This window comes from Mus musculus, chromosome 5 (genome assembly GCF_000001635.26).
Source record: "Mus musculus strain C57BL/6J chromosome 5, GRCm38.p6 C57BL/6J".
Classification (NCBI taxonomy): domain Eukaryota; kingdom Metazoa; phylum Chordata; class Mammalia; order Rodentia; family Muridae; genus Mus; species Mus musculus.
The window spans coordinates 67,329,205-67,356,409 of NC_000071.6; the positions used below are offsets into that span (position 1 = coordinate 67,329,205).

The 27,205-nt window shown below is 39.5% G+C and overlaps 1 protein-coding gene across 2 annotated transcripts in view; it reads left to right on the forward strand.

Annotated features, from left to right (window-relative positions):
- Positions 1 to 26,938, forward strand: part of Slc30a9 (solute carrier family 30 (zinc transporter), member 9) — a 49,188-nt gene extending 22,250 nt beyond the window's left edge. For both annotated transcript variants that reach the window (NM_178651.4, NM_001310629.1), the window contains 12 exons: positions 689 to 747; positions 3,850 to 3,917; positions 5,362 to 5,464; positions 10,747 to 10,802; positions 12,890 to 13,025; positions 15,326 to 15,365; positions 16,422 to 16,493; positions 16,922 to 17,029; positions 18,716 to 18,881; positions 20,578 to 20,707; positions 23,448 to 23,561; positions 25,328 to 26,938. In NM_178651.4, the coding sequence (NP_848766.2) occupies positions 689 to 747; positions 3,850 to 3,917; positions 5,362 to 5,464; positions 10,747 to 10,802; positions 12,890 to 13,025; positions 15,326 to 15,365; positions 16,422 to 16,493; positions 16,922 to 17,029; positions 18,716 to 18,881; positions 20,578 to 20,707; positions 23,448 to 23,561; positions 25,328 to 25,372 (1,097 nt within the window). In that variant the 3' untranslated portion in view covers positions 25,373 to 26,938. The remainder of the gene's footprint in view (positions 1 to 688; positions 748 to 3,849; positions 3,918 to 5,361; positions 5,465 to 10,746; positions 10,803 to 12,889; positions 13,026 to 15,325; positions 15,366 to 16,421; positions 16,494 to 16,921; positions 17,030 to 18,715; positions 18,882 to 20,577; positions 20,708 to 23,447; positions 23,562 to 25,327) is intronic.
- Positions 26,939 to 27,205: the final 267 nt, after the last annotated feature.

A 27,205-nucleotide genomic window follows, 5' to 3' on the forward strand; every position in this document is an offset into this window, starting at 1 on the left:
CTCAGAATATTTCTAGTACATTTTAAGATGTCTATGCATACTTTCATTTATCTGTATGTGCTCATGTCTTTGTGAGTGTGTGCACACATGTGCAGCTTCCCCTGAGTACTAGAGAGGCCATCCAATCCCACGGAGTTGAAATTATAGGCAATGTGAGCTAGCTAATCAAAATGGATGAGAGTACTGGGATTCAAACTCCGGTTCTCACAGTTGAGCAGGAAGCTTTTTTAACTGCTTGCCATCTCCCCAGCACCTTGTATCTACACATTCTAACATAATGCAAATGGGAAGGTACCATACAGATGCCTATACTTGTACATCTTGTTCTTCATAGATATCAACATAATAATATCTGTGGAAAGAAACCTCCTTAATACATTACTTCAGAGGAGGGGGATGGTCAGGGTCTCACATAACCCAAGCTAGCCTCAAATTTGCTGTATAGCCAAAGATGACCTAAAACTCTTGATCTACCTGTTTCTACCCCCTGAATGCTAAGATTACAGGTGTATGCTACACCTGACATACAGGTTCTGAGAAGTGAACTTTGTAAATGATAAGCAAACATTCTACTTACTGAACACCATCAACCATTTAATACAGTCTTAAAGAAAAGAGAATAGTTGTATTAATATAAACTGACTAGTAAGAATGTATATGACCTACACTAATCTTCTAATTCCTCTAGGGCTATTTAGAAACCAAAGAATATTAAGAGAATATGGTGATTTCTTGGGAAACACAAAGGTAAGGATATAGTATTTTTTAATAGTATGTATGTATTTGACAAACCTGGTACATTGTGAAACATCCATGATCATAACCCAAGAAATTCTAGGAAGTCTTTGATCATAATCTAAGATTTTTCTTAAGCACATTATAATTATCTGAACTGCCATCTATTCATTTAATTTTCTTGAAATTAAAATTGTGACATGCGTTTCCTAAGATTCTTAAGCATGCACAGATAAAGGAGACTGGTTTTAGCAGGATTTTCTGTTTCTTTCATATCTTCTCTCTCTCTCTCTCTCTCTCTCTCTCACACACACACACACACACACACACACACACACACACACACCCCTATGGATGTACATAAAAGTATCTAATAGCCTTTGTCTTCATTCCTTCCAGTCCTAATTCTGATTCATCATTCAGACTGCCAGCTCTTTGCTTTTGCTCAGGAAAGCATCCCTTGAAAAAGAAAAGTATATGTGCAGTTTGATTGTTCCTTATTGCATGCCTGTACACAGTCAGTGGACACTGTGACTTCATTAGTACGTTCTTCACTATAAAATAGCTAAGTGTATGCTTTTCCCCATATTCCCAAGTTCCCTACAGCCTTACCTTTTGCCTCTCAGTACTGACCCTACTTCATACATCATTGACAAAAACAAAAAAGGTGCACAAATGGTTCCTTACGTGAAGTGGCTCACTTTGTAATTTATCAACCTCATAGTGTGGAATCGTAAGCATATAGCCATTCTGTTTTTAATTTCTGTGTGGTTTAAGTAAACTATAATCAGTGTTTCACTAAAATAGGCTTTGTGCTAGATGAATATACTTGGTCCTAGGCGAGTCTAAGGGCTCTGAATACATTTGAGGCAGGCTAGATATGCTCTGGTTAGGTCAGGGGGGTTCGGTGCAGTTTCAGTCTGCAGTATTTTACATTTGCAGTGGTTGAGAAACCTAAGTTTTGTAAGTCAAAGACTATTTGTAATTTGATGAAAGAACCTCACTTTTTCATCATCAGATATACAGACTTTTATCTACATATACTCCGAAATGCTAGTTTTCTACAATTAATTTTCTAGAATTAATATTAGAAATATAGAAAGTTTCTTTTCTTTATTTCACTTACTCTTTTCTCTTAAGTTCAGTTCGATTGGGTTTTCATTCCATTGAAATGGCTCTTAACCAAAGACAAACCACACCCAGATTTCATCTATGCACAGAATAGACTTTCCATTTCAGCTTGGCTGGGAGGGGTCTCCCATCAAGAAGTTAATGGTGGGTATGTTGATGGTTCCACATTAAGGAGGCAGAGTCAGGAGGACCTCAGGTTATAGCTCAGAAGAATCCTCCCCCCCCCCAAAAGAAAAGAAAGAACTTAACGCCATAGCTGGGTGTCATAGCTAATGTTTGGCATGCCAGCACTTGGAAGTCTGAAGTGCGAAGATTACCACAAATTAGAGCTAGCAAAGGCGACAGAGTGAAACTTTTGCTCAAAACCATGTTGATGCATATCTGGGTCAAAAGCTACCTATGCAAATCGTCTTTTGTTTAGGTTGCATTTGATACTGGAGTCCCTCTCACACAGTTCAGCACTGGGCCCAGCTGAGCTCTATAGTTGGATCTTAACTCAGCGGCCCTCTCTCCATCCATGGTGACTGGTTTCTTCCTGAAACCTTGCTGAGTGAAGGTCGCAGTCTTTTCATGTCTTAGGAGCTAGAATTTCTGCCGTGTTGCAAGGTAAACTGTCACTTCGTTACCATGTGGAATAACTTAGGCCGTCGATGGCTGCCTCCCTCTTCTATCTGTTCATACGGACAGTCCTGCTTGTTTTGATCCCATGCTTCTTTATGTGCTTGACTTTGGATGCCCTCTTTCCCTGTTACACTGTTTTTGTCTCACGGAACTCTGGCAGCAAGAAATAAAGTCACAGTGTCCTTGGTTTACCAAAGCATCCTCTCGTCAGAGCAGTGCCTCACCTCTCATAATCTAAGTTTGCAGTGCCCCTTTAGTCCACTTCCCCTATCTGTTCTACTTTCTTAGGCCTTTCCTTGGGATCCTGACTTTATGAAGCCAGGGTGGTCCTTTAGAGCCTTGAAAGTCCCTTTATCTCCACTGAATACGTTTAGCTCTACAGTCAGTCAGCTTTGAAATGAACCAGTGGTGCTTTGAGTAGTTTTTTTTTTTTTTTTTTTTTTTTTTCTGCGGCAAAGCTTTATTGCTTACTCAGGAGCAAGAGAGGAAGAGCGCGGCAGAGAGAGGCAGAGAGGAAGAGAGAGACGCAGAGAGACGCAGAGAGACAGGCAGAGAGAGAGGCAGAGAGAGGGGCAGAGAGGGAGAGAGGCAGAGAGCAGAGGAAGAGAGCAGAGGAAAAGACGAAGAGAAAGAGACGAAGAGACGAAGCTTGAGTAGTTTGTGCATCATTCCCTGAGAGCCCTCTCTGGCATCTGTTGTAATGCTTAAAAACTTAATATTTATTTATTTGTTTATTTATTTATTATGCATATGTGTGCACCTCCATGGTGCTCCTGTAGAGGACCGAGGACAATCTGCAGGAGTCTTTTCTTTCCTTCTACTAATTGGAAAACTCAGGTCATCAGGCTTGGTGACAGTTCTTGTAACAATATAAAACAAACTTAATTGTGAAAATTAGAGAATACATAAGCATTTGAGGTTTTGGGAAATTATCCAGATGTGTTTTCAGTTATCTCCATACTTTATGATTTATTTTATTTTATTGTGCATATGGTGTGTGTCAGTGGAAGGACAGGTGAGCCATGTGACATAGGTGCCCTCAGAGGACAGAAGAGGATGCCAGATCACCTGAATCTAGAGTTATATAGGTTGTTGTGATCCACCCAAGATGGGTGCTGGGAACTAAACTAGTGTTCTCAGCAAGGATAGTGCATGGATAGTGCGAGCGTTGTGACAGCCGAGCCATCTCCCTAGGCCCAGACTACACCCCTTTAAAGAGAGATGTTGGATGAAAAGAATTTGATAGCAAGCCTCCTTGTTTAGAGGTTTAGAGAGAAGGTAAATATTGAGTCGTATCAGAGCCACTGCCTGCTGTGCTTCTCTGAGAGGCTTTGCCTGTCTTTGTTCTGTCTTGTCTTACAGCCACGTTCCAGAGCGGTCTCAGTGTTCCTTAAGGGACCAGGAAAAGTGGTCATGGTTGCTATTTGCATGTGAGTTTTGTAAAACAAAGCTTTTAAAGTAGAATATATACCTTTTAATATGTTTGTCCTTGAATTTACAAATGTATTACTTGGTGGTTAGCTGCATATAGTTGACTGTAGCTTTTATTATTTTAGAAGGAAGTTAAGCCTGTGTTGTGGCCCAGTGAAATGATATGGGAAGGGTCCAGGTCCCTATGGACATTTGATTTGGGTTTTGTGTATTTTTGAAGTGGATATTAGTTTCTTCCTGAGAATACGAACTGGAGTTTATCAGACTCATTTTTAAGCTACATTGACCATCCTGGCTCGGGTCACAGCTCCTGAGGAGAGTATTCATGCTTGGGTTTTTCTCCCACTTAACTCTGGAGGAAACTTAATGTTTTTATAACTGACTTTTTCCCCCCATCTGGCTTCTTGATTCCTGTTTTGTTTATCTTTTTTGCATTTTATTGCTAATTTTAGGGTGTATAAAAGCATTAATTTTACAATTCAGTAGTTCTTTTTTTTTTAAGATTTTTATTTATTTATTATATGTAAGTACACTGTAGCTGACTTCAGACACTCCAGAAAAGGGCGTCAGATCTCGTTATGGATGGTTGTGAGTCATCATATTGCTGGGATTTGAACTCAGGACCTTCTGAAGAGCAGTCAGTGCTCTTATCCGCTGAGCCATCTCACCAGCCCCAGTTTTTATTTCTTAAAAATGAATATTTTATGATAAAAGTTTATGAAATTGTGGTAGGATTTAGAAGTGTGTAATACATGATCCATGTAGGACTGGAGAGCATTAGACTAGAGGACAGCTTTTCCAGTAAGTACTAATTAAGGATGATGATATCCGGTTAGAATACTTAGACTGGTGTCAGGTTACTGCTTGGACACTGAGCAAATGTTACTCTGACAGGAGCATCAGAAACGGGCAGGACAGAGATAGAGGAAACAAGATTTGGTTGTTAGTTTGAGATGTCTATAAGGGTGCCCTTGAGGAGAAGGTCAATAGGCTTAGTTCTTTTTGCCAGGAGAGTAGGGATAATAATTATAGTCTTCCTAGTGAGGAATGTATGTAAAATAGAAACTAATTAGCTAGTACCTAGTGTATAAGATGTACTTGATAAGTATTGTTAATGGATATTGGCCTCAAGCTCAGGGGGAGATCTAGGGTAGAGATTGAGACTTGTGGTTTATTAGTCTACAGATGATAATTAAAACCATATCAGTAGTTAAGATTACCTGGTAGGTAATAAATATAGTATTAGGAAATAAAAGTCTGCAACATATAGCATTGCCTCTTACCTGTGTACTTAATGGTATTATAATGCCTACTGCATATTTATACCTGAGCTGTAGGAAGTCACTTTTTATTGGCTTTTAATAAAATCTAGTATAAAATCAGTTAAATTTTGATGGAAAATATTACTTTAAACATATGCTAAATTGTTTTCTTTCTCCCTAGTAATGGCTTAAACTGCTTCTTTAAATTTCTTGCCTGGATTTATACGGGTTCAGCAAGTATGTTCTCAGAAGCTATACACTCATTATCTGATACTTGTAACCAGGTAAGAAGAAAATACTTAAGTTACTTCTTATGGGCTTTAATCAGAAAGTTATCTGTTAAAAAATATTCTGCAGTTGGCTTTGAGGAAAATGCAGCTTTTTTGATTTGAACATTTAAGAGCAATGGCTTTGTATACATGGGTTCTGCATCTGTACTTCCATATCCTCACAATTGACTGTGGATTAAAAATACGAGAAAGAGATGGGCATGTTACACACACCCAGCACTCAAGAGGGAGAGGCAGGTAGATCCCTGGGAGTCTGAACCCAGACCAGTCTATATTGTTTAGTGAGTTCCAGGACAGCCAGAGCTACACGGATAGACCCTGTCTCAGAACTCACACACACAGGGGGAGGGGACACTGTGTATACTGTACAGGCTTTGCCCTTAGAATTATTTTTCTTGTTTTTAAGGTTTGTTTATTTTATGTGTATGAATGTTATGTGTGCATGGATGTCTGTGCACTGTATGGATGTCTGATGCCACAAGAGGGCATGAGCTCCCTCGGACTGGAGTTACAGAGCCTCAAACCCCGGTCCTCTGGAAGGGTAGCCAGTGCCCTCAATGGCTGAACCATCTCTTTGGTCCCATCCCTACCCCTGTTTCTCTAACAAGAGGGTTTAACAGTAATGTATATACTGTTTATATTGTCTGAGACATGATTTAAAATATGAGCAATATTTGCAGTTATTTGAAAATACTATATCTATTTTATAATAGAAACTAAAGCATTGAAAACTTAAGTTTCACTGGGCTTGGTGGCCTACACTTTAAGGAGGCAGAGGCAGGTGGATCTCTGTGAGTTTGAGGACAGCCTGGTTTACAAAGTGTGCTCCTGGACAGCTAGAACTATATAGTAGGACTCTGTCTGGAAATAAAGGGAGGAAGGAAAGGAGAGAGGGAGGGAATTTAAGTCTCTCATTTACTCTGTTTGGTCACGGTCTTTTATAGAAGAGATTTTAAAAAATTTATTCTTATTTTGTATGTATGAGTACAAGTATGCCTGGTACCTGAGGAGGTGGAATGCCTCCATGTGGGTGCTGGGAATTGAGCCTGAGTCCTTTGCAAGAACCAGTGCCTCCTCTTTTTTTTTTTTTTAATGTTCTTTGGTATTGTCTGTGTGAGGTGTCAGATCCCCTGGAACTGGAGTTAGAGACAATGGTGAGCTGCCCATATGGGTGCTGGGAATTAAACCCAGCTCCTTTGGAAGAATATCTCACCTCTGAGCCATCTCTCCAATCCCAGGACAGATTCCTAAAAGGAGTTTCTGAGTACAGTGATAGCTGCCTTGGAACTCACTCTGTAGAACATCCTGGCTTCAAATCCCAGAGACCTGCCTGCATCTGCCTCCAGAGTACTGTGTACCATGATGCCCAGCTAAATATAAGTTCTTAATTACTGTGAAGAGACAGTAAATTTTTTTGAATATAGAGTGTTATTGATTTGTTAACATACTTTCATATTAGACTCACACTTTGAATTCTTTCCCTTGATTTTGCAAATGAAGATTTAAAAACAAAATTAAGATAGCCTTTAAATTCTGTTTGGCCCAAGTTGTAAATTCTTAAAACCTAATCCTTAGTAAAGAACACTCTAGAAATTTTACTTATATATTTGTATCACATTTTAAAATATATGTTATCCTTTCCATATTTATTTATGCTAGACTTATGTTGGAACAAATTTGAGAGAATTTTCAGTGAAAGATACAGGTAGAGGAATGGATAATTAATCCTGCTACTTTAGTTTAGTGGTAAAGTTGGTGATTAGTAAGTGAGAGGCCCTGGCTTTGACTTCCAGCACTGCCCAGCCAAAAAGAACATTTAAGATAAAGTTCAAAGGAATAATAAAGAACAAACAGAGCAGTCTTATTTACAGATTAACCCTAAGAATGCACCTCACTGTCAAGTAGATTAGAACCTCTGTACAAGGAAAGGGAGAAGGTAGGGAGTTGCTGTTAGTGCTAGTAGTCTCTACCTGCGGTTGGATTTCTTTTGTGTGTGTGTGATCTATGAGGTGTGTGTGTGTGTGCATGTGAGGAGGCCAGAGGTTGACACAATTGCTTTCCATCTACTGTATGGAAAGAGGCAGATCTCTCACTTGAGCACAGGATTCACCAATTTAGCTAGTTTTATTCCAGCCAGCTTATTCCAGAGTGCCATTGTCTGCCTCCAAAGGGCCAGGATTATAGGATAGCCGTCCTTACCCCACCCAGCATCTAGGTGCTGGGAATCCTAGCGCCAATGCTCATGCTTGCATGGGAAGCACTTTACCTACTGAGCCATCAGTAAAAATTTAATAACTACTTCCTGTATAGTATTTTTCCAGTCAGTACCATATTAAGTGGAAGGAGAGGAAATGGGGAGGGAAATGTAAGAGCAGTGATTAAGAGCTTAAAATCTTAAGGACATAAGGATAAAGAAAAAATAAACATTTTATTATTAATTTTTAGAACATTGGAGATAAATCTTAAGTTTTTATTCTATAAAATATTGTCCTACTTAGGGTTATTATTGGTGTAATGAAAAACAAGTCAGGGAGGAAAGGGTTAATTTGGCTTATACCCGGTAGTCCATTACTGAAGGAAGTCAGAGCAGGAACTCAAAGGGCAGGAACTGAAGTAGAGGCAGTAGAGGGGAACTCTTGGTGGGCTTGCTCCTTCTGGCTTAATCAGCCTTCTTTTTTATAGAACCCAGGACTACCAGCTCAGAGGTGGCATGACCCACAAAGTCCTGGATCCTTACCCCCAATCACTAATTAAGAAAATGTTCTATATGCTTGCTTATAGCTCTGTCTTATGGAGGCATTTTCTCAAATGAGGTTCCATCCTCTCAGGTGACTATAGCTTGTGTCAAGTTAGCATAAAACTAGCCAGTACAAATATTATGTATGGGTTTTAAAGGTAGCTTTTAACTGGAGGAATAACCATGAAAAATTGAGTAAAAAGGTCAACTTGCAGAATATTATGTCTAGAACTTCTGCTTTATCCTTGAAGGACTCACAGAGATTAAATTTAGTCTTTTGATGCATCAACAGTAAAAACCTAGACAAAATATATAACTGCATTCAAACATTGAATAATAGAAGCATAAGACCATACCTCTGAGATGAGATTTGATTTCTCTTATGCTTTCTCTCTGGCTTTTTGCTTAGAAATAACTTTGGAGTAGTGGGCCAGGATGGGAAATATCAAAATACAAGGAATCTGAAGTGGTTGGAAACTAGAAGGCAGAGTTCCTCAGAGGGAAGAGCTATGTAGTAAGACAAAACAAAACAAAACAAACCTACTCTGCATAGGGACCTTCTTGAGTCTTTGCTAAATTACCCATGTACAAGCTGTGTTCAGAAATACCAGAAGGGCAACAAGCTGAGTAATTCCTAGTGCTTACACAGGGCTACCAGAGATACACTGACCAAATGAGGTACCCAGGTCAGCCCAAGTCTCATACCTTCGCAGTAGAGCTAAATTATGTCTAGGATAAAGGCTATTCGAGAACCCTTCTTAACACACTTTCCAGAAATGTAAATGAATAACTTTATAAATAATTTATTTGTAAGACCAAAGCACCATGCTCTTTAGAAGTGTGACATTCACAGAGTTCAGCTAATTTTTCCAGTTAGGAGCAGAATACTACTAGACAGTGCAAGGAGCAAGAAAATTGGCTTCAGCTAGAAGGAAAATATTTAATAAAATAGACTTAATTAGCAGATGATGGAAAACTTAATGGGGCTTTTAGAACTAACAAAATTATGTCTGACACAAAATCTCACTTGATAACATTGATAGAAGACTAAATCCTGAAAAGGGTCAGTCTTTAATTTTAATAATGGAAATCACCTATACTAGAACCAGAGATAAAACTGAAGAAGGTAAAGGAATCCTTAGTTACTTATGGAGACAGTACCAACAGAACTTAGCTAGCTTTTTTTTTTTTTTTTTTTTTTTTTAAAGATTTATTTATTTATTACATGTAAGTACACTGTAGCTGTCTTCAGACACTCCAGAAGAGGGAGTCAGATCTTGTTACAGATGGTTGTGAGCCATCATGTGGTTGCTAGGATTTGAACTCTGGACCTTTGGAAGAGCAGTCGGGTGCTCTTACCCACTGAGCCATCTCACCAGCCCTTAGCTAGCTTTTAAGAAAATTATACCTACGGTGCACAGACTTTGAGAGATAAGAGAAAGCAATGGGTCTTCAACTCTATGGAGATAGCATAGGTATGATATGAAAACTTACAATGTCATTATTTGAGAAAACATACCAATCAGTATTCTTCAGGGTCATACTTAGAAATTTTTCAAAATGTAACCAAATGCGATCAAGCAATATATAAAAATCATAGTATAGTCAAGTAAATATTGTTCTGAGAATATAAAGTTGATTTAATAGTCAAAACGGATAGAAATCAGTGCATTTCCACTGCCAGCAAATACAGAATGACATTTGAATTTTTCCATATATAGACTAGTAATAATAGTCACAAAACATTAATAAATCTAGCAAAAGGTGCACAAAACTTTTACACTGAAAATTGTAAAGTGTTACTGCGAGGTTTAGAAAGATCTAAAGGGCTGGGACACTGATTGGCAGCAAGGGCTTGCTTAGACTGCGAGGCTGGAGGTTTGATCCCCAGTACCACTAAGAAGAGGGAAATAGAATGAGAAAGAATTTGATGTGGATAAGATAGTTATCTATAGATTGAGTGCTTCCCAGTCGTAATGTCATTGTGCCTTGTTTTGTTTGTGACAGAGCCTTGAAACGTAGTATTCCAAACTAGCCTACATTCAATGCCCTCACAGAGTGGGCCAGCTAGAGCTTTTCCTGTGTCAGTACAGAACACTGTATTTCAACTAATGTTGTAGAAGCCATTTGTGTGGTTGATCATTTGTGTTGCATGCCCTTACTGATGGAATTTTAGATTCCTGTAGTTATTGTCTTGGCTTGTTTTGGTATGGCTTCATTTTTTTTGAGATGGGTTTCTTTATGCAGCCCAAGATGCACTCAGACTTGATTCTCCTACCTTACACCTCTTCAAGTGCTAGGAATTTAAGTGTGTGCCTCCATGCCCAGCTATTTTTCAAGTTTTTTATCCTTATAAACAATGTAGTTTTGAGTCCCCTTGGGTTTATCTTTATTTTTCTAAGTCCTGAAACTAGGATGTCTTGGCCATTTATGTGCATTTATGATTTCTTTGTTGCTGTTCTCTCCATCTTCCAAAGTGGCGTACTCACTGTATTCTCCATCTTAGTAATGAGCTCTTACTGTTCGCTCTTCTCCATAGGGCTTGCTAGCACTGGGCATCAGCAAATCTGTTCAAACACCAGATCCTTCTCACCCGTAAGTCAATGAGATAAAGCCAAGGGATTGCAGAGATTTGAGATTTATATAACATCAAGTTGTTCGGTATTTGGTCATTTCCTTTGTAGCATGTAAAGTGCCACGGTCAAAGTAAATTCAAGGCATAATTTGAAAATGGAATTGAAGTATTTTTATGCTTTATAGAGCAGCCTAGAGCTCTTCTCTGTATTTGGTAATAACAAAACACTTATCTTAGAGTTCTGTTTTTTTTTTTTCAAGGAATATATTTCATCCCAAACTTAGTTGGCCACCTAATCTAAAATTTTGATGTTAACCCTTTTAAAATGCATATTTCATACTTACTCTTTCTTTAATGCTTTTCTTATCATTGAGAAATCTTTTGATAACATTTCAAAATTAGGTATTTATAAAGTAAGGTTTTTGTTTTAGAAGATATTGCTTTGAGTATGTCAGTGTCCTGATGTAGATATTTATTTTTGTAGCCTCTAGCTCCATATCCATTGTTATTTTCACTAGCTTCATTAATACAGATTGATCAAGTTAAGGCAAAGATGTGCCTTTATCTCTGTGAAGATGTCTATTTTAGTACTTTATAAACACTTTTTCTTAATTGAAACCAGGGTACTGCTATTTTAATAATAATAATAATAACTGCTATTTTAATAATAATAATAATTTAAAAATTATAAGTTATCTAGCATAGAGAACAAATGTTAACAAATTGTATGCCGGCTTCTTGCTGGCAGGTCCAGGTGAGAGGAGAGAGGTCCGGGTCTCTCTGGGGCTGAGCAGGATGGCGAGTGTCCACAGCCCAAAAGAAACACACCAGGGCCTGGAGTCTGTCGAAGCAGGAACTCAACTTTATGGCATCAGCCTCTCACTTATATAAGGAACATAGGGAGTGGGATTTTTGGTGGGTTAGATGACAGAGGAGGTGGGGAAGGGTGACAGAGGGTATGGCGTGACTGACAGGGCCAATGGCAAAGTTCTACCTCAGCAACGGTGGGCTAGAGGCAGGGCCAAACAGGTCTTGCTGAATCATCCCGATGCGGAAGTGACTGAGACAGGTCTCAAAACTAGAGCCAGGCTCGGGTTTATTCTCAAGGCCCAAACCAGGGCCAAAATGGGGCTCAACAATTGCACATCTACTATATTTTACTATCTCTTGAAAAAAATATTTTCCATACCAAAAATTTAAATAAGAGGGTAAAAATTTAAAGGTTTATGTTCCAAAGATTGCTTCTTAAGTATTTTCAATAGCCCATTTTAGCACTACCTAGTACAGTGACTAAATTTTGGACAGTAGTTTAAGGAAATTTAGATATGGTAGCCACATGGCACTTAATATAGCATCAGTAACAACCCTGAAAACAAAAACAAAAACAAAACAGAATCCACAGTGCCTTGAAAATACATATAATTCAAATTGGCATATAGTTGCTGTTACTTTGGAAAAAAACTTTTAAAACAATTTTTTTTCTAAGTCAAATTTGTAAAATATTGTTGCATCAATAAACTGGAATTCTCTATAGCTAGATTATATTTTTGCCTGAAGAGAATTTCAGTAATAATTCCAAATTTAGAATTGCTGTTTGAATGTGTATCTACCAGAGAATGCAGTCATGTTTGTGTTTAAGAGTACATTTCTCAGAAAACGTTTCTATTTCTCATAGTATGTCATAATTTTCAAGTGTCCTGAGAGTGCTGTTTTGGTACTTAAAATGATACAAAGTAATGGTTCATTTTGACCAAAGATAATTAGAAAAATAATTGATGTTTTCAAAATTATCCATGAAAACATGCAGAAAACTGAATATATTGGTTTACTTGTGTGCTAAACTCTTCAGAGCCAGCAGTAAGTTTCATGTTAAACTGTTGAGAATTAAGCAATAAAATTATGGGTAATATTTTCAAAGATCTTGCAATTTTTTCCATTTTGTATACTGTTTTTATTGAAATTTGAACTTTGTGCTTATAGTATTTAATATAAAAAATTATGCCAATTTAATAGTCCAAGAATGATTTTGTTTGTTTTCATTGACTTATTAAACATTTTGAAAGTTAGTGTTCATTTTTGTAAACTATATGATCTTTTTATCTTTCAGGTACGGCTTTTCAAATATGCGCTATATTTCTTCATTGATTAGTGGTGTTGGTATTTTCATGATGGGCGCAGGACTCTCTTGGTATCATGGAATCATGGGATTACTTCATCCTCAACCAATGGAATCCCTGCTATGGGTGATCCTCCTTTCCCCCACTCTCACTTTGGAGTACTGTGACTTAGTGGAAACCTTTCCATATTGTATTAGAGGACAGAAATAATTTGCCTCTTGGCTGTGCCACACAAGTTAGTTGTGGTTTTGTTTTACACATGAGTATTTATGATCTCTGAATCTATATAATTGTGTGACTTAAGACAATTTTTACTTATTTCATGTGTTTGGGTGTTTTGCCGGCATGAATGTCTGCATCACATGTGTGCCTGATGCAGGCAAAGGCAAAGAGGATGCTGGCTCTCCTAGACTGGGATTACAACAGGCTCTGAGCTGCCTTGTGGGTGTTGGGAATCAAACCCAGGGCCTCTGATAGAGCAGCCTGTGCTCCTAACTGCTGAGCCCTTAATTTGGTGATGTCACACAGGAGGGTCTCCGTAGGCTTTATTACTAAGCACATCCTCTTTAGTTAAAATCTTGGGCAGCTTTACAGATTTTTCTGGAGATGCTCTTGAAGAACAAAAAGAACTCCATGCACTTCTAGTGCCAAGAGTGACCTTATACTAGGAATTAGAGTTTTCAGTCATTTGACAGAAGTCAGAACTACATTTAGTGTTAAAGCAAAACAGGAGGTTTTTGTTTCCTTTTTGTTTTTGTTTTTCCTTTGAGGCTCCATCAGGAAGGTCCTGCACTGGGGAACAGGAAAAGGAAGATGGTTACTTCCAGTTTTGTCACACCAAGGCTCTTCTGCTCAGTAGGCTGTGCCCAGCACTGGACAGAGAACAACAAACACTACAGTGGTCTTCTCTGGCCTTTGCAGATCTTTAAAAACTACCTTTCATTGACAGGCTTTAGAGAGCAGGCTGCTTTGCTGTTCTGACTCCTTGGGTCGACATAGACTGGTCATATGCTGTCCCCTCAGCTTCTGTGTTGCAGGGGATAATTTCAGGCATGTGGCAAAATGCCTCTTAGACATTTCAGAAGACTCCAGTTCAGGTCCCTATGCTAAGATCTACGTATGAGACATTTTACTTTCCATGGGGCACTGTGATTTTTTTTTTTTTTTCTCTTTTCTGACAGCCACCCTCAGTACCCTTCCTACAGTTTATATCAGACACAGTTTGCTATACTCTTCAAACTCTTGGGTGCACTTATTTAGCCCACTGAGCAATATTAGCAACTCAACACGTTCATCATAGAAATGCTAGCCTTTGGCCTCCTTATTCTCCGACTTGTACTGCTAGGCGCAAAGTCGGGGTGTGGTCTAATGGGAAGAGAGAGATCCCACCTCCTTCTGAAAGCCCCAGCAGCTGAAATACTTCATTCTGCTATTAGAACACCCTAGAATGAGAGTGAACTTAGAACTTTTTTTACTGTTTTGGGTCATAGAATAGTATATAATCAGTCTTATTTTAACATTCCATTACATATTTATATAATAACAAGTCAGTTAAACTAATCTTACTTTGTTTTTTGTCGTTTGGTTATTAAGACAGTGTTTGCTTTGACACCCAAACTGGCTTTGAACCTTTGAGTTCCAGCCTTACTCTTCTACACTCCCTGTGCTGGGATTACATACAGGCACATGCCACCATGTCTGGCCTAGTTTCCTACTTTGTTTTTAACCATAGTACATTTAGTGTAATGGAATGGACAAAGCTTGCCTCTCCTGTTGTGGACATGTTTATCAGCCCCTGTAGCACAGTACCTTGCTGTCCTAGCAGCATCTAATTTGAACAACATCATTTGACAGGCCAGAGCAATTTTTAAAATTAAAGAATAAATAGGTCCGTTTTTAATTGTGTTCAGGTTTTACTATGTCTTGTGATTGAGTGAATGAGTAGGATTCCATTGTAACTAGGCCCTGGCTGGCTAATGGAGTCGGTGGGCTATGAACTTGCTTCAGAGGTATTGATTGCTTCAGGGTCCTTGACCTGGAGCACTTATTTTTTTTACTAGAATTTTTTTTCTTTTATTTTTCTGTTTAATTAAAAAAAATGGTTTTTTTGGAGTCAGGAGGTTTTGAGACAAGGTGTCTCTGTGTAGCCCTAGTTGTCGTGGAACCCACTCTGTAGACCAGCCTGGCCTTGACTCAGAGATCTGCCTGCCTCTGCCTCCCAAGTGCTGGGATTAAAGGTGTGAGTGACTATACCTGGCTTGTGTCATATTTTACTGTCCTCCTGATTCCCAACAAGATCCTGAGTATCTAGCTTGAATTAGAGCTTTTATTTCAATTCTATTGGATATTACAATTTTATATTATGAGCAGCTGTGATCCGTTAGTGAAATGCTTGGTTCATTATTTGTTCAATGCTTGTTTTCCAGGCATATTGTATTTTAGCAGGATCTTTGGTGTCTGAAGGAGGTATGTACTGTCACAAGGTATTTATTTTCAGTGATACACATTCATTACTGTTTGCCACAGTCTGTTAATTTGTACCGTGGAGTTAGGAACCTAGGCTCCGCCTGCTTTTCTAGTAGAAAGTCTGGTAATGTTCTGTGGTTGTTGCTGTAATGGATGAGGACAGGGGAGTAGACTGTATTCGTAAGTAGTCTAATATTGCCCAGACCATAAAAGCATAATGGTACTGATTTTTTAAATTGGGTTTTAGCACTGTTAATCAGAATACAAAGCTAAGTATAATAAGTTTTACAGCCAAGGCTATGCTGAGAAACAAACAAATCTGAAATATAGCTTCAACAGTCTTGTAACATATTTGGTAATATTGACATAAACTACCTATTTTAATGTTCTTTATCCCTAAAAGATTATCATTTACTATACTTGGTATTCCCTTCCTCTACCTTTTAAAGAGATCTATTTACTTATGTATTGTTCCTCTATTTATGTAAATATCTGTGTGAGTGCATGTGCATGTTTATCAGTGGGTACCTGCACCCATGCACACGCTGAGGCCGGAAGAGGGCACCAGCTCCCTCCGAGCTGGACTTAGGTGTTTGCAGGATGCCCTGTTGTTACTAGGGCTGAGATTTGAACCCCAGTCTTCAGGTTTGCAGAGCTCCAGTCCCCTAAGGCATCTCTGTAGTTCCTCATACATTTTAAAAACTAATATAACTTCTTATTGGCAGGTTGTAGTTGAACATATTTATGTGATTTTCCTTAATTGATAGACATCCAAGGGTTGGGTTGACTATGCTTAGCGGGTGCCAGCTCAGCGGTGGCTTCTCAGTTGACGAAGGCTACTGCTGTAATTATGGCTAACCATTATAGTTTTGAGATAGGCGATGCATTTTGTTCTAATGGTTAATTTGAGTCATGATGGTGACTGGTAATACAGAGCCTTTCTTATTGCTAACTTTGGTGCTAATGTGGTGGCTTACTTATTTATCTTTGAAATGCCATCTTTATAGTTTGTAGACACGGAGTTCCTTCCTTGCTGATCGGATGCTTTTCTTTCAGCAACACTTCTCGTTGCCATAAATGAACTTCGCAGGAGCGCGCAGGCCAAGGGCACGACATTTTATAAGTATGGTATGTAGTTTATGTATGTTTATAAGTATGGTATGTAGTTTAGAGCCAGGTGCTTATTCTTTTTATCTGTTTAAAATATTTCCTGCTGCTGCTTTGTTACTAAGAGATAGCATAAAACGTGCCTCACTGTCCGCGCTGTGTGGCTCTCAGAAGACAGATCAGTCTGTTAAAAAGAGAACTTTGAGCATAGGAATGTTTTCTCTCTGGACTTGACTTAAGTCAGCTGTCATATTTCTGCATATGCCTGCATAATTTGGAAAAACTGCTTAAGTTATCAGCACTTAAGGTAAAAAATAGGGTTTTAATACTATGGTCTCTCATACATTCTCATGTTAATTAGCAAATGGATACTTATTGAAATGACTTCTAATGAGTCAAATTAAGATTTCAGAAATATTTTTTTCTTGTCTATTGCCCCAATGGTTAAGTCATGGAAAGTCGTGATCCGAGTACAAATGTTATTCTATTGGAGGACACTGCAGCTGTCTTAGGAGTGATAATAGCGGCTACCTGCATGGGCCTTACCTCCATAACAGGTAAATATATCTTAACCTACGCATGATTTTCTTCTACTACCTAATTCTCTAATATACGGGAAGTTGGTCATATCATTGAATACTTTTAAGCCAATACATTATTACATATTAATTCCATACTGATTTTTTATTTATTTGTATGGAACCAGCTATCATCATGTTTAGTGAAATAAGCCTGGTTCAGGCAAATACTGCCTATTTTCTTTCATCCACAGACTCTAGGAATGTGTGTGTGTGTGTATATGTTGTTGTTGTTGTTGTTGTTGTTGTTGAAAGCAGAAAAAAAATTAGCTGAGAGGAAGAGCTATTGAAGAAGAAGGAATCGGGGAAGAGAAGGTACTAGAACTCATGTGACTGAAAGCAAAGGGAAGACTGTTCATCAGGAAGGAGGGGTCCAGCAGGCAGGCTAGGCAGGGACTAAGGAATGCTGTAATGGATGGGTATGAAGACTTACTTCCTAATCTAACTTTAAAGTTTAATGGTAAAATATTTGGTCAGTAAAAGTATGCAGATTTTCCGGGGTTAGGGTCCACATCTCCAGATGAGAAGTATTGTAAAGCATTAGTAGGTTATTGTAAGCCTTGGTAGTGGTGAGCCAGAGCTGTGGTCCTCGGAACTCTAAGTCCCTTGCCTATGACAATATGGCTGATATTTACTAGTTAATGCCACAAGTCCTTAAGCTAGTGTAAAGACTTTAATAACTATGCGTGTATTGGAGCTCCTGTCTTTCTGTTCCTAGTACCAGGTATCAATGTTCATAGGCATTAATTTTCTTCAAGTTCTTTTCTGCTCATTTTGGTAGCTGGTTAAGTATGTTGAGGACCAAAAGGTAATTTGGAACATAAAGTTTATTTTGTTTTTTTTTTTTTAAATGAGAGCCACTTGAGTTCATTCAGCTTGTGATGTCAGATTCTCCTAGGGGCCTTCCCACTTAGTTAGAATCAGTTCAGTCTCCGCTGTTGACTGTGACCACGCCCCAGGGAACTTTGTTCAGAAAGTATCAGTTGATGATCTGGCTGACCTTTACCCTGCTATTTGTCATAAAGTGTTAATGAGCAATTCCCTCTTGAGAAGGGGTTCCTGGCTCTCTAGGCCAGGGTGACCTTGAACTCAGAAGAGACATGTCTGCCTCTGCCTCCTGAGTGCTGGGATCAAAGGCTAGGCAGCTGCTCCTGTTAATAGGAGTTATAAGTTAAAGAGCTATTGAGATATCTCAGCAGCTAAGGACACTTAGGGCCAAGGCTGTTGACCTGAGTTCGATGTAGTAGAAAAAAAGAACCAAGACTCTCCCCGCCCCCAGTCTCCTGAGCTCCATACATGTACTGTGGGGTACATGCATGAGCATGCACACAAACACTAAAGTGGTTTGATTTTGTTTTCTAAGGAAATTTTTTCTTGAGGCAGGATTTCACTGTGTATCCCTGGCTAGCCTAGAGCTTCCAATGGAGGCTCAGCTGGCCTCAGGCTCACAGAGCAATACCTACCTCTTCTTCTAAATGCTGAGGCTAAAGGCATACACCACCATGCCCCAGGTAACTTTGTTTTGTAGGATAGGAAAACTATTAGCAGTCATTAAAAGAAGTAACTAAAGGAAGCATAAATGAATTTCAAAAATCCTTGTTGTTTGCTCTCTAAGGCTCACTGAAGTAATAGGAAATGTTTTGGTTTCTTCTGGAATTCTTCTAGGCAATCCACTGTATGACAGCCTGGGTTCCTTGGGTGTAGGCACCTTACTAGGTGTGGTCTCGGCATTCCTCATCTATACCAACACAGAAGCACTCCTAGGACGCTCCATCCAACCGGAGCAAGTGCAGCGGCTTACTGAACTCCTGGAGAGCGACCCGTCAGTAAGGTCAGCCCTGACTAGTGATGTCCTTTGGGTGACACACACATGCACAATCACACACACACACACACACTTATAAGGGGTTCCCTACATGCAAGTTTTCAATCTCTATACCTCAAAGTCATAGATACTTTAGTGAAAATAGATATGGTTGAATATACTTGTCTTTTTAAAGCTTCCAAAACCGTGGGCCAGAACCAAATCTTTCCTCGTCAAGTTGTTATCTTTGATATTTGGCTACAGTGATGAAACTAATAAATAAGATTATCTGTTCAAACTTTAAAATAGGAAGGTCTTTAGTCTGTTCTCTTTTTTTGGTTTTAGATTGTTTCTGCTGCTGTAACAGGATACCAGAAAGCAGGAAATTTCTAAAGAAAAAAAGGTGTATTTAGCTCACAGTTCTGAAAGCAGGAAAATTCACAGTCCAGCAGAGCTTTGTATCTGCAGTTAAAAGGACATAAGGAACAGCTACATCAAAATAGAATTAACCACCACCTAAGTATTAAACAAAGGAAGACATCACAACACTTAGTGAGAACAGAATGTAAACAAATGAATTAATGAGATAGCAGCTTGCCAAGCTGGAGAGACTTTATTCTTAACTTGAGTGACTTGTAAGCTTATAGCCATTATGTCTTTCATTCTCATGTCATCTCAGAGAGTTGATACAGCTGCTTTGTGTGGATTAAGAATCCTGGACTCAGTTGCTCAAGATCATTCAGGAATTAGAACCAATTATTCTGATAGTAAAAAGAGTCTTTCTTAAGGTAGCATTCTAGCACAACTCTGTTTTCAGGACCCTGGCTGTATTTCTGATGTAGCCTATAAAGGAAGTAAGTTGGACTGATTGCAGATAGGAGCTTTCTCAGTTATTCCCTGGGGAAGATTTGCTCCGTGGGAGTTAGGGTTGGAGGAAAGCAAAGCAGTCGATGCATCATCTGCTCTCCCTTCTGGGAGGCTGAGAGGTGCTGGCAACGCGCGAGCTTGAGGGTGGGAGTGCAGTGAAGTGTGGCAGCCCTGGTCTGCCTTGCACTAGCTGAGTGATCCTGAGAAAATCGCTTCCATGACTGCAGGTCTGCCTTGTGTTTTGTTTAGTCCGAGCTGTTCATTCAGTGGCTGACTGACCGTCTGTGCTGCACTGAGCATGTGCAGCTCACCACTGCCCTCACCAGTGCTGTGCACCACTTCTAGTCTCACAGTAGCTATGGGGCTGTGTGGAGACACTGCATGCCAGCCACCACCGGAGCCACCAGGACACGTGTGGTGTAGCGTGTCTGCAATGCCCTGTATCAGCCCTGGTTTGAACCTCATCACCACAGAGGAGGCAGGATTGTAGGAAGGAAAGTTATTTGCACACTCAAAAAAACTGGTATCAACAACAATTTTTGTGTCATAAATGTTGGGAAATTGGTAAGTATGTAGATTATGGGAAGGTTTATAAGATTAACTAGATAATATTTTAGAAAGCACTTTAGAATTAGTAATACAAGTTTTATAATTCACATATATGTTATTATAAAAACAGTTTTTATTATGCTTATACTTTTGAATGGCATTGCACATAGAAATCAAGACATATGATTTGCCTCAGAAGTGATAAGCTCTGCAGTAACTCTCTGCACTGCTGGGAAGCTGGGCTCTGCCATGAAAGGATGGATGCCGTACACTTGAGCTTACGTGCATTGTTTGTTACTCTTCACAGGGCAATCCATGATGTTAAAGCCACAGATTTGGGATTAGGGAAAGTCAGATTTAAGGCAGAAGTTGATTTTGATGGACGAGTTGTTACGAGATCATATTTGGAAAAGCAAGATTTTGACCAAATGATGCAAGTAAGTTTGCGTATTCATCATGTTCTTCTGTAGCACACAGCTTTAAAGTCTCTTTGTCTGTGTGGCCTTAGAGTCATGTCAGCTATGCGCTGCTTACTTCCTAATACCAAGTCTGATAGAGAACTTCACATTTATAGTGAGTCAGTGGAGACAGCCAAAAGGACAAACTTAGTCATTAAGTTGTTAGTACTTGTTACATGTTTTATGTCATTTTCTCTCAACAACTCTGCATGGTGACAAAGTAACACTTACATTCTAACATACAGGCAAACTTAGACAACAGACTAATTAGCCTAAGATTTCAGAGCCATAGACATGAAGTCACATGATTCTGATTTAACTCCAGATCTATGCTTTCTTATTAAGAATACAACAGTACACCCATCCACTTCACTGGTTTATTCTCCATGGATTAAATTGCCAGAATCAAAAACAGTAAGTAGAAAATTCCAGAAATAAGCATAAACTTTAACTTGCCTTTCTGAACAATTGTTAGTTCCCAGGACATGAATTCTCCTCCCTAGCATCCAATCTGTATGTGCTACCCAAGCCGAGCTGGGGGGAGGGGACAGGAGTGGTCACAAAACTTGAATTGCAGCTATATTATTACAGGTGTATTGTATTATTGTTGTCAGTCGTCTATGCCTAATTGATTGATTCAACTTTATCATTTTTTTATATATGAAAAAAAATGGGACTGGAGAGGTAGCTCAGCAGTTAAGAGCACTGACTACTATTCCAAAGGACCCAGGTTCAATTCCTGGCATCCACGTAGCAGTTCACACTGTCTATAACGCCAGCTTCAGGAGATCTACACCTTCACACAGACATGCATGGAGGCAAAGCACCATACACATAAAATAAAATAACTTAAAAAAATAAGATATATATATATATATATATATATATATATATATATATATATATATATATATATATATATATATATAGTGTGTGGTTTTTAGCAACCTCTGGACCTTTTATCAAAGATAAAAGCGGAATGCTGTAATTTAAGAAACAAGTTATAGAAACCAGCAGTAACAGAACAAATGTTACTGTTTGGTTTTGTCAGATCTTAACATTTTCTACGAAGGTTGAGTATCCTTATAGAAAAGACCAGGGACCATATTTCTGATTTTCCAAATCCTTTCTTTTTAAATATTTGCATACATTGAGTGTTCTTAAATCAAAAGTCAAAGGCTTGGTGTTTTGGCTTCATTGTAGTTTGTTCCTTTGTTTGAGACGTGGTGTGGTGTAGCCTCGGCTGGCCTTGAGCTCACCGTGTACCTCAGGATAACTGGACTTCTGAAGCTTGTGCTCCTTCTCCCTAGTGCTGGGTTGTAGGTGTGCCGCATGCCTGGATGTGTGCTAGGACTGAGTGCAGGGCTTCATGCAGGCGTGCAGACCCCACCGTGGAGCCGCATCCCTGCCAGTCACATCAGTGCTCACAGAGTTGTAGACTTCAGACCATTTAGGGTTTCGGCTTAGGAGCATCCATCGTGTATGTGCTCATGTAAGATCTTTACAAGAGGGACAGAAACAGGCTCAGTTTTTGCTAAGTCTCGTTTTTCATCCCCAGAGTTAACTAATATGCTGAATTTGATACCAGTCACTTCCATTCTGCGTTTTAGACTAATGTTTTCAGTGTACTATATTACATTTTGAATGTTCCACAGTATATGGCATAAATGTATAGTATATAAATATAAATGGCTTTATAGTGCGTGACTGTATAGCTCCCTGACAGCTGTCTGAGATCCTTGCTAGTTTATATGGTTTGGGATCATTGGATCATTTACTGTCACTGCTACAGCAGTCTATGAATGTGAAATGATACAATTTGCATATCCTGTTTCTAATGGAGATTGATATTGTTTTCCACGTTAAAATGTGAATGATAGTGCTATAAGCTAGGTGTGGTAACACAGATCTGTAGTCCTAGCACTTAAAAGAAAGAGCATGGTTTTGAGGCCTCCTGAGCTACATAGCTGGATCCTATCTCAGAAGGAGAGAAAAAGAAGTGATACCTGGTGCTGTCTCTTACATGTGTCCTAGGTCATGTGTGAAAGACTCCTTAGGGAAGGAGATGGCATGGATAGCTAACCTTATGAAGGATAAAGACTACCAAATGCACTTCAGCTTCCAAGATAATGACAAATTAACTTCCAAAGTCTGTCCATTTCTCTCCCACATTCAGGACAGCATTTTCTTTGGCATCATTTGGTTTTTCAAGACTCACTGTACAGTCTCACAGGGTTTACTATGTAGGGCTGGCTGGCCTGGAACTAGCTATGTAGACCAGGATGGCCTCTAACTCAGAGAGACCATAGGCTTGCCCATTGCACCCAGAGACCTTGGGTGCTCCATTCCCTGTCTCTACCTCCAGAGCTGAGTCCCCTGGGCCTGTAGCTCTTCTTCCCCATAGCTCTTCTATGCTATTTACCTCCTGCCCCCACCCCCAACAGTCTTTTAATCTGTTTTGAATGGTTTCCTTCCTAGACTGAAGTAGAAGTTAGCTCTCTGTCTCTCTTATCATGGACGAGCATTGTCCAGCAGCATTTGGTGAAGGCTCGCTTTTACCGTTAGTCTGCAGTGCTCACTCTGCCTGGTGCTCTTCCTGAGTTGTTTAGAAACAGGCGAATCGGTGCCTTGACCTAAAGTTTTTATTTTCATTAGACTTAATGGAGCTACAAACTATGCATATACCACTTTAATTCTGTTTTTCTGCTTTTGTTTATAGGAAATTCAAGAAGTGAAGACTCCTGAACAATTAGAAGCCTTTATGCTTAAACATGGAGAAAATATTATTGATACTCTAGGAGCTGAAGTAGACAGACTTGAGAAAGAGCTGAAAGTAAGAGCTATTTGTCAAGAAATTGTTCTCTGCTAACGGTTTTTGGAGTCCTGATTCAGTGTAGACACCGTGCTAACTCTGTCAGAGTACACATGTGTGCTCTCTTTTACCCCATAGCAGTTTCACAGACAAGGATCTGATGGATTTATAAAGTTAAACTCAGTAGAGAATAATGGTTTAAACCTTTTGTGTTTTTATCACTGTTCTCCCTATTGGTATCTAAGATAGTAAAAAGTAAAGTCTTTAAGTAGAAAATAGTTTAATGTAGGGTAGTGGTGTTATAAGCCTTTAATCCCAGCACTTGGGCGGCAGAAGCAGGTGGATCTCTGTGAGTTAGAGGCCAGCCTGGTTGGTCTACAAGAGTGATTTCCAAGACAGCCAAGGCAGCACAGAGAAACCCTATCTCACCAAAAAAAAAAAAAAAAAAAAAAAAAAACTCAAGAAAACATCAGACTTTAGTCAAAGAATTAGAGAAGCTAGGATATAGAACTAACCATGCCCTTGCGTTATTCATTGTTCTGTGCTTTCTGTTTAGTTGGAGGTAATTCCGCCTTATTAGCTGTGTTACTAGTAGTACTGCTTCATCTATTAAAAGAAAAAGAATTATTTTCACTTTACATGTATGGGTATTTTGCCTACATGTGTGTATGTTTGTGTGCCACATATAGACAGTATCTGCAGAGGCCAGAAGAGGCCATCAGATGCTTTGGTACTTGGTAAAGACAGTTGTGAGCTACTATGTGGCATCTTGGAACTGAACCTGGGTCCCTTGTAAGAACAAGAAGTGCTCTTAACTACTGAGCTCTCTCCAGTCACTTACTTCACGTTTCTTGCAAAATATGGGAAGTATTAGAAGCTGTAGCTGGCGTAAAGATAGCTAGATCCCCATATATGTCTCTGTGTCCAGTCTGGGATGCGTTTGCTAGTTTTGATTAAAGAATAAGAAGTGAGTATTATTCCACTGACTCACATGGCTAACCTGAGTTTAAGAAAGAAAAAAAACAAAAAACTTAAGTTTGTTTATTTTTAAATATCACTTCATTGTAAAGAACATTCAAATAGTTGATCATATGTGTGTGCCTTAAATCCCAGCCCAGTCTACGTAGTGATTTCTGGGACAGCCAGGGTTATGTAGAGAGACCTTGTCTCTAACAAACAAACAAAAACCCAACGTGTAAGCCATTCAAACAAGCACTTGCCAAGGCCGAGTCTGTGGCTCTCAGTGAACATTGGAGTGATTACAATTCAGTTTACAAATCAGCATTCAGTTCCAAAGCTGTGGCACTTCACTGTCAGTTGCATTTTAGTTGTATGTGTGTGTGTGAGGAGGGGGTGAGGGGACTAAAGACAGACTTATTTTAAAAATGTAATCTTCACTTCTTTTTAGCACAGACTTGCCCTAGACCATATGGACTACTAAACTATATCAAGCAGTGCTAGAAACATGTTAGTTCAGATTGGTATTGTTTGCAGTGATTTTCTTTTCACTATGAAAGGGACATTGCGATTTTTAGTGCGTCCATGTTTGACATACGTGAGAACCATAAAGCACCTTTGTATTAATACATGAAGGGGCTCAGGGAGGCAGGGCTACTTCCTGTATCGTTCATAGCATACTCACATTGGTCTTTTTTCCTTATGCGTAGATTCTACTTGCTAGTGTAACAAGTGTTTTTAGTTGTTCCAGTGCAGTGATCAAGAAGAATGGGGGGCGGGGGGCAGGTTTTGTTTAGCTATGAATAATGTGGAAATATTTTTCTTTCCAGAAACGAAACCCTGAAGTTCGGCACGTAGACCTTGAGATCCTATAGATAGGATGAGTCACTCGGGACGTGGAGGTGCCTTCCTCCCCACTGAATGGGTCAGTGCCGTCCACATGCTGACTCTTTCCAGGTGGATGGGACGTGGCTTTCATGTGCTGAGTAACTGAACAGGCTGAAGGACTCAAACTCTCTCTTCTAATCATGTCTTTGTGCTTCTGTAGGGACATTGGCTGCTTAGGTCACCCACGGTCTCTCATTTCAGCCAGCCTGTGTTGAACCATGAAATCATGTTTTCTTTGTTAACATGGTACAGCGTGTCTCTGTGGACTTGAAACTTAGGTTACAACTGAAAAGTTTGGTCCACCAAAGGTCTCATCTTGAGCATTCTGGTTAAATCGCACTGCGTGGTTTTGGAACAGGCAGTGTTTTGAGGGCTGTCTTTCCTGCCCACTTGGGAAAATATTTCTGTCTACTTTGTGGTTTTGACCCGAACACTAAGAGGTGCGTCTCCTAACGTCATTCTCTAGAAGCAGACGTGCATTCCAGAAGCAACACACTTACTGAATGGAGTGGAGACATTTCCACATCTTTTAGATCATAGTAGTTGCCACTTTGTAAAACTTCTTTTCTCTCTTTTACCTTTTTTTCCATATTTGGTTTAATTTTTGTAATGTTAAAGACATAATCCTAGATGTATGACTTTTTTTAAACTGGCTTCAGTGCCATAGTGTTTATTTACTGGAAATATTTGTAAATGTTTTACCATTCTGTAATATGGACTAGAAATATTTATAACTTTACAGGCAGGATAACATTTTGTTTTAATTTATTTAAGAGAAGGCACTGCTTGTATAAGTGTGAACCGTGGGTTCCTTTGGCGTTGAGAGAAGTAAATCTCCAACCCCGAAGCGTGGGCTGTGCTGTGTGTGCGACCGATGCCCTGCGGCTCAAGTGGGCATTAGCATAGCACGCTGGCTGGAACACAGGACGAAAGCACAGAGCTCGCTGGTGACCAACGTGCCGGTGCCGAGGGCAAGAACATTCACTTTAGTAGCTGAAGACTCTGAAAAGCTGTAGCTGTCTGCCCAACAGCTCATGAGCTGTGCTGCAGTTGGTGGCTGCCCTGCTGGAGAGAGTGCTCGGCGCACAGCCCTCACACCTCTGGGAACCCAGGGTCCCCAGATTTTCTGAGACGGAAGTTCGTGTATTATAGAAAACTGTAATGTGGAAACAAAAATAAATCTCCAATTAAAGGATTTGTTACGGTAGTTTTCAATCCAGAAATGACACTTGGTGGAAAATCATGAGAATTTGTAACGTGCTTTGTGCTCCCTAGGGAGCATGCTTGTTACCCTTTGTTCGAGCCTAAGGAGGGTCTGTCTGTGGAGGTCAAGCTGGCCTGGAACTCACTACATAGAGCCTAGGCTCTCTGAAGATAGGAAATTGGAGCCAGTGGGATAGATAGGTCATTGGGTAGAGTATTGGCCACCAAGCCTTCCAACCTGAATTTGATCTCCAGGAACCACATGTGGGTACAGAAAACTGACTGCTCCACTTGTGTGGTATGGTATGCTCCCTTCCCCAAATATATGTAATAAAATTGGACTTCTTCTTAAGAAATAGCCAGTAACAGTTTCCAGTGTGCATGGGTAACACCTAGAACTGATTTCTCTTTTCTTACAGGTCAGACCCTCACTTCTTAATAACTCTGCTGACCTATCGTGCCTCACACCTGGCCTTTCATGCTTAGCATCCATCACTCCCTGCCATTGGCATATGGGAAAGAGCTAGTTGTATCCATTGAACTTAGTAAAACTCTTTTGAGATTTTCACATATTCGGGTAACAATAATTAAATCCCCAAACAGAGGTCCAGAAGTTA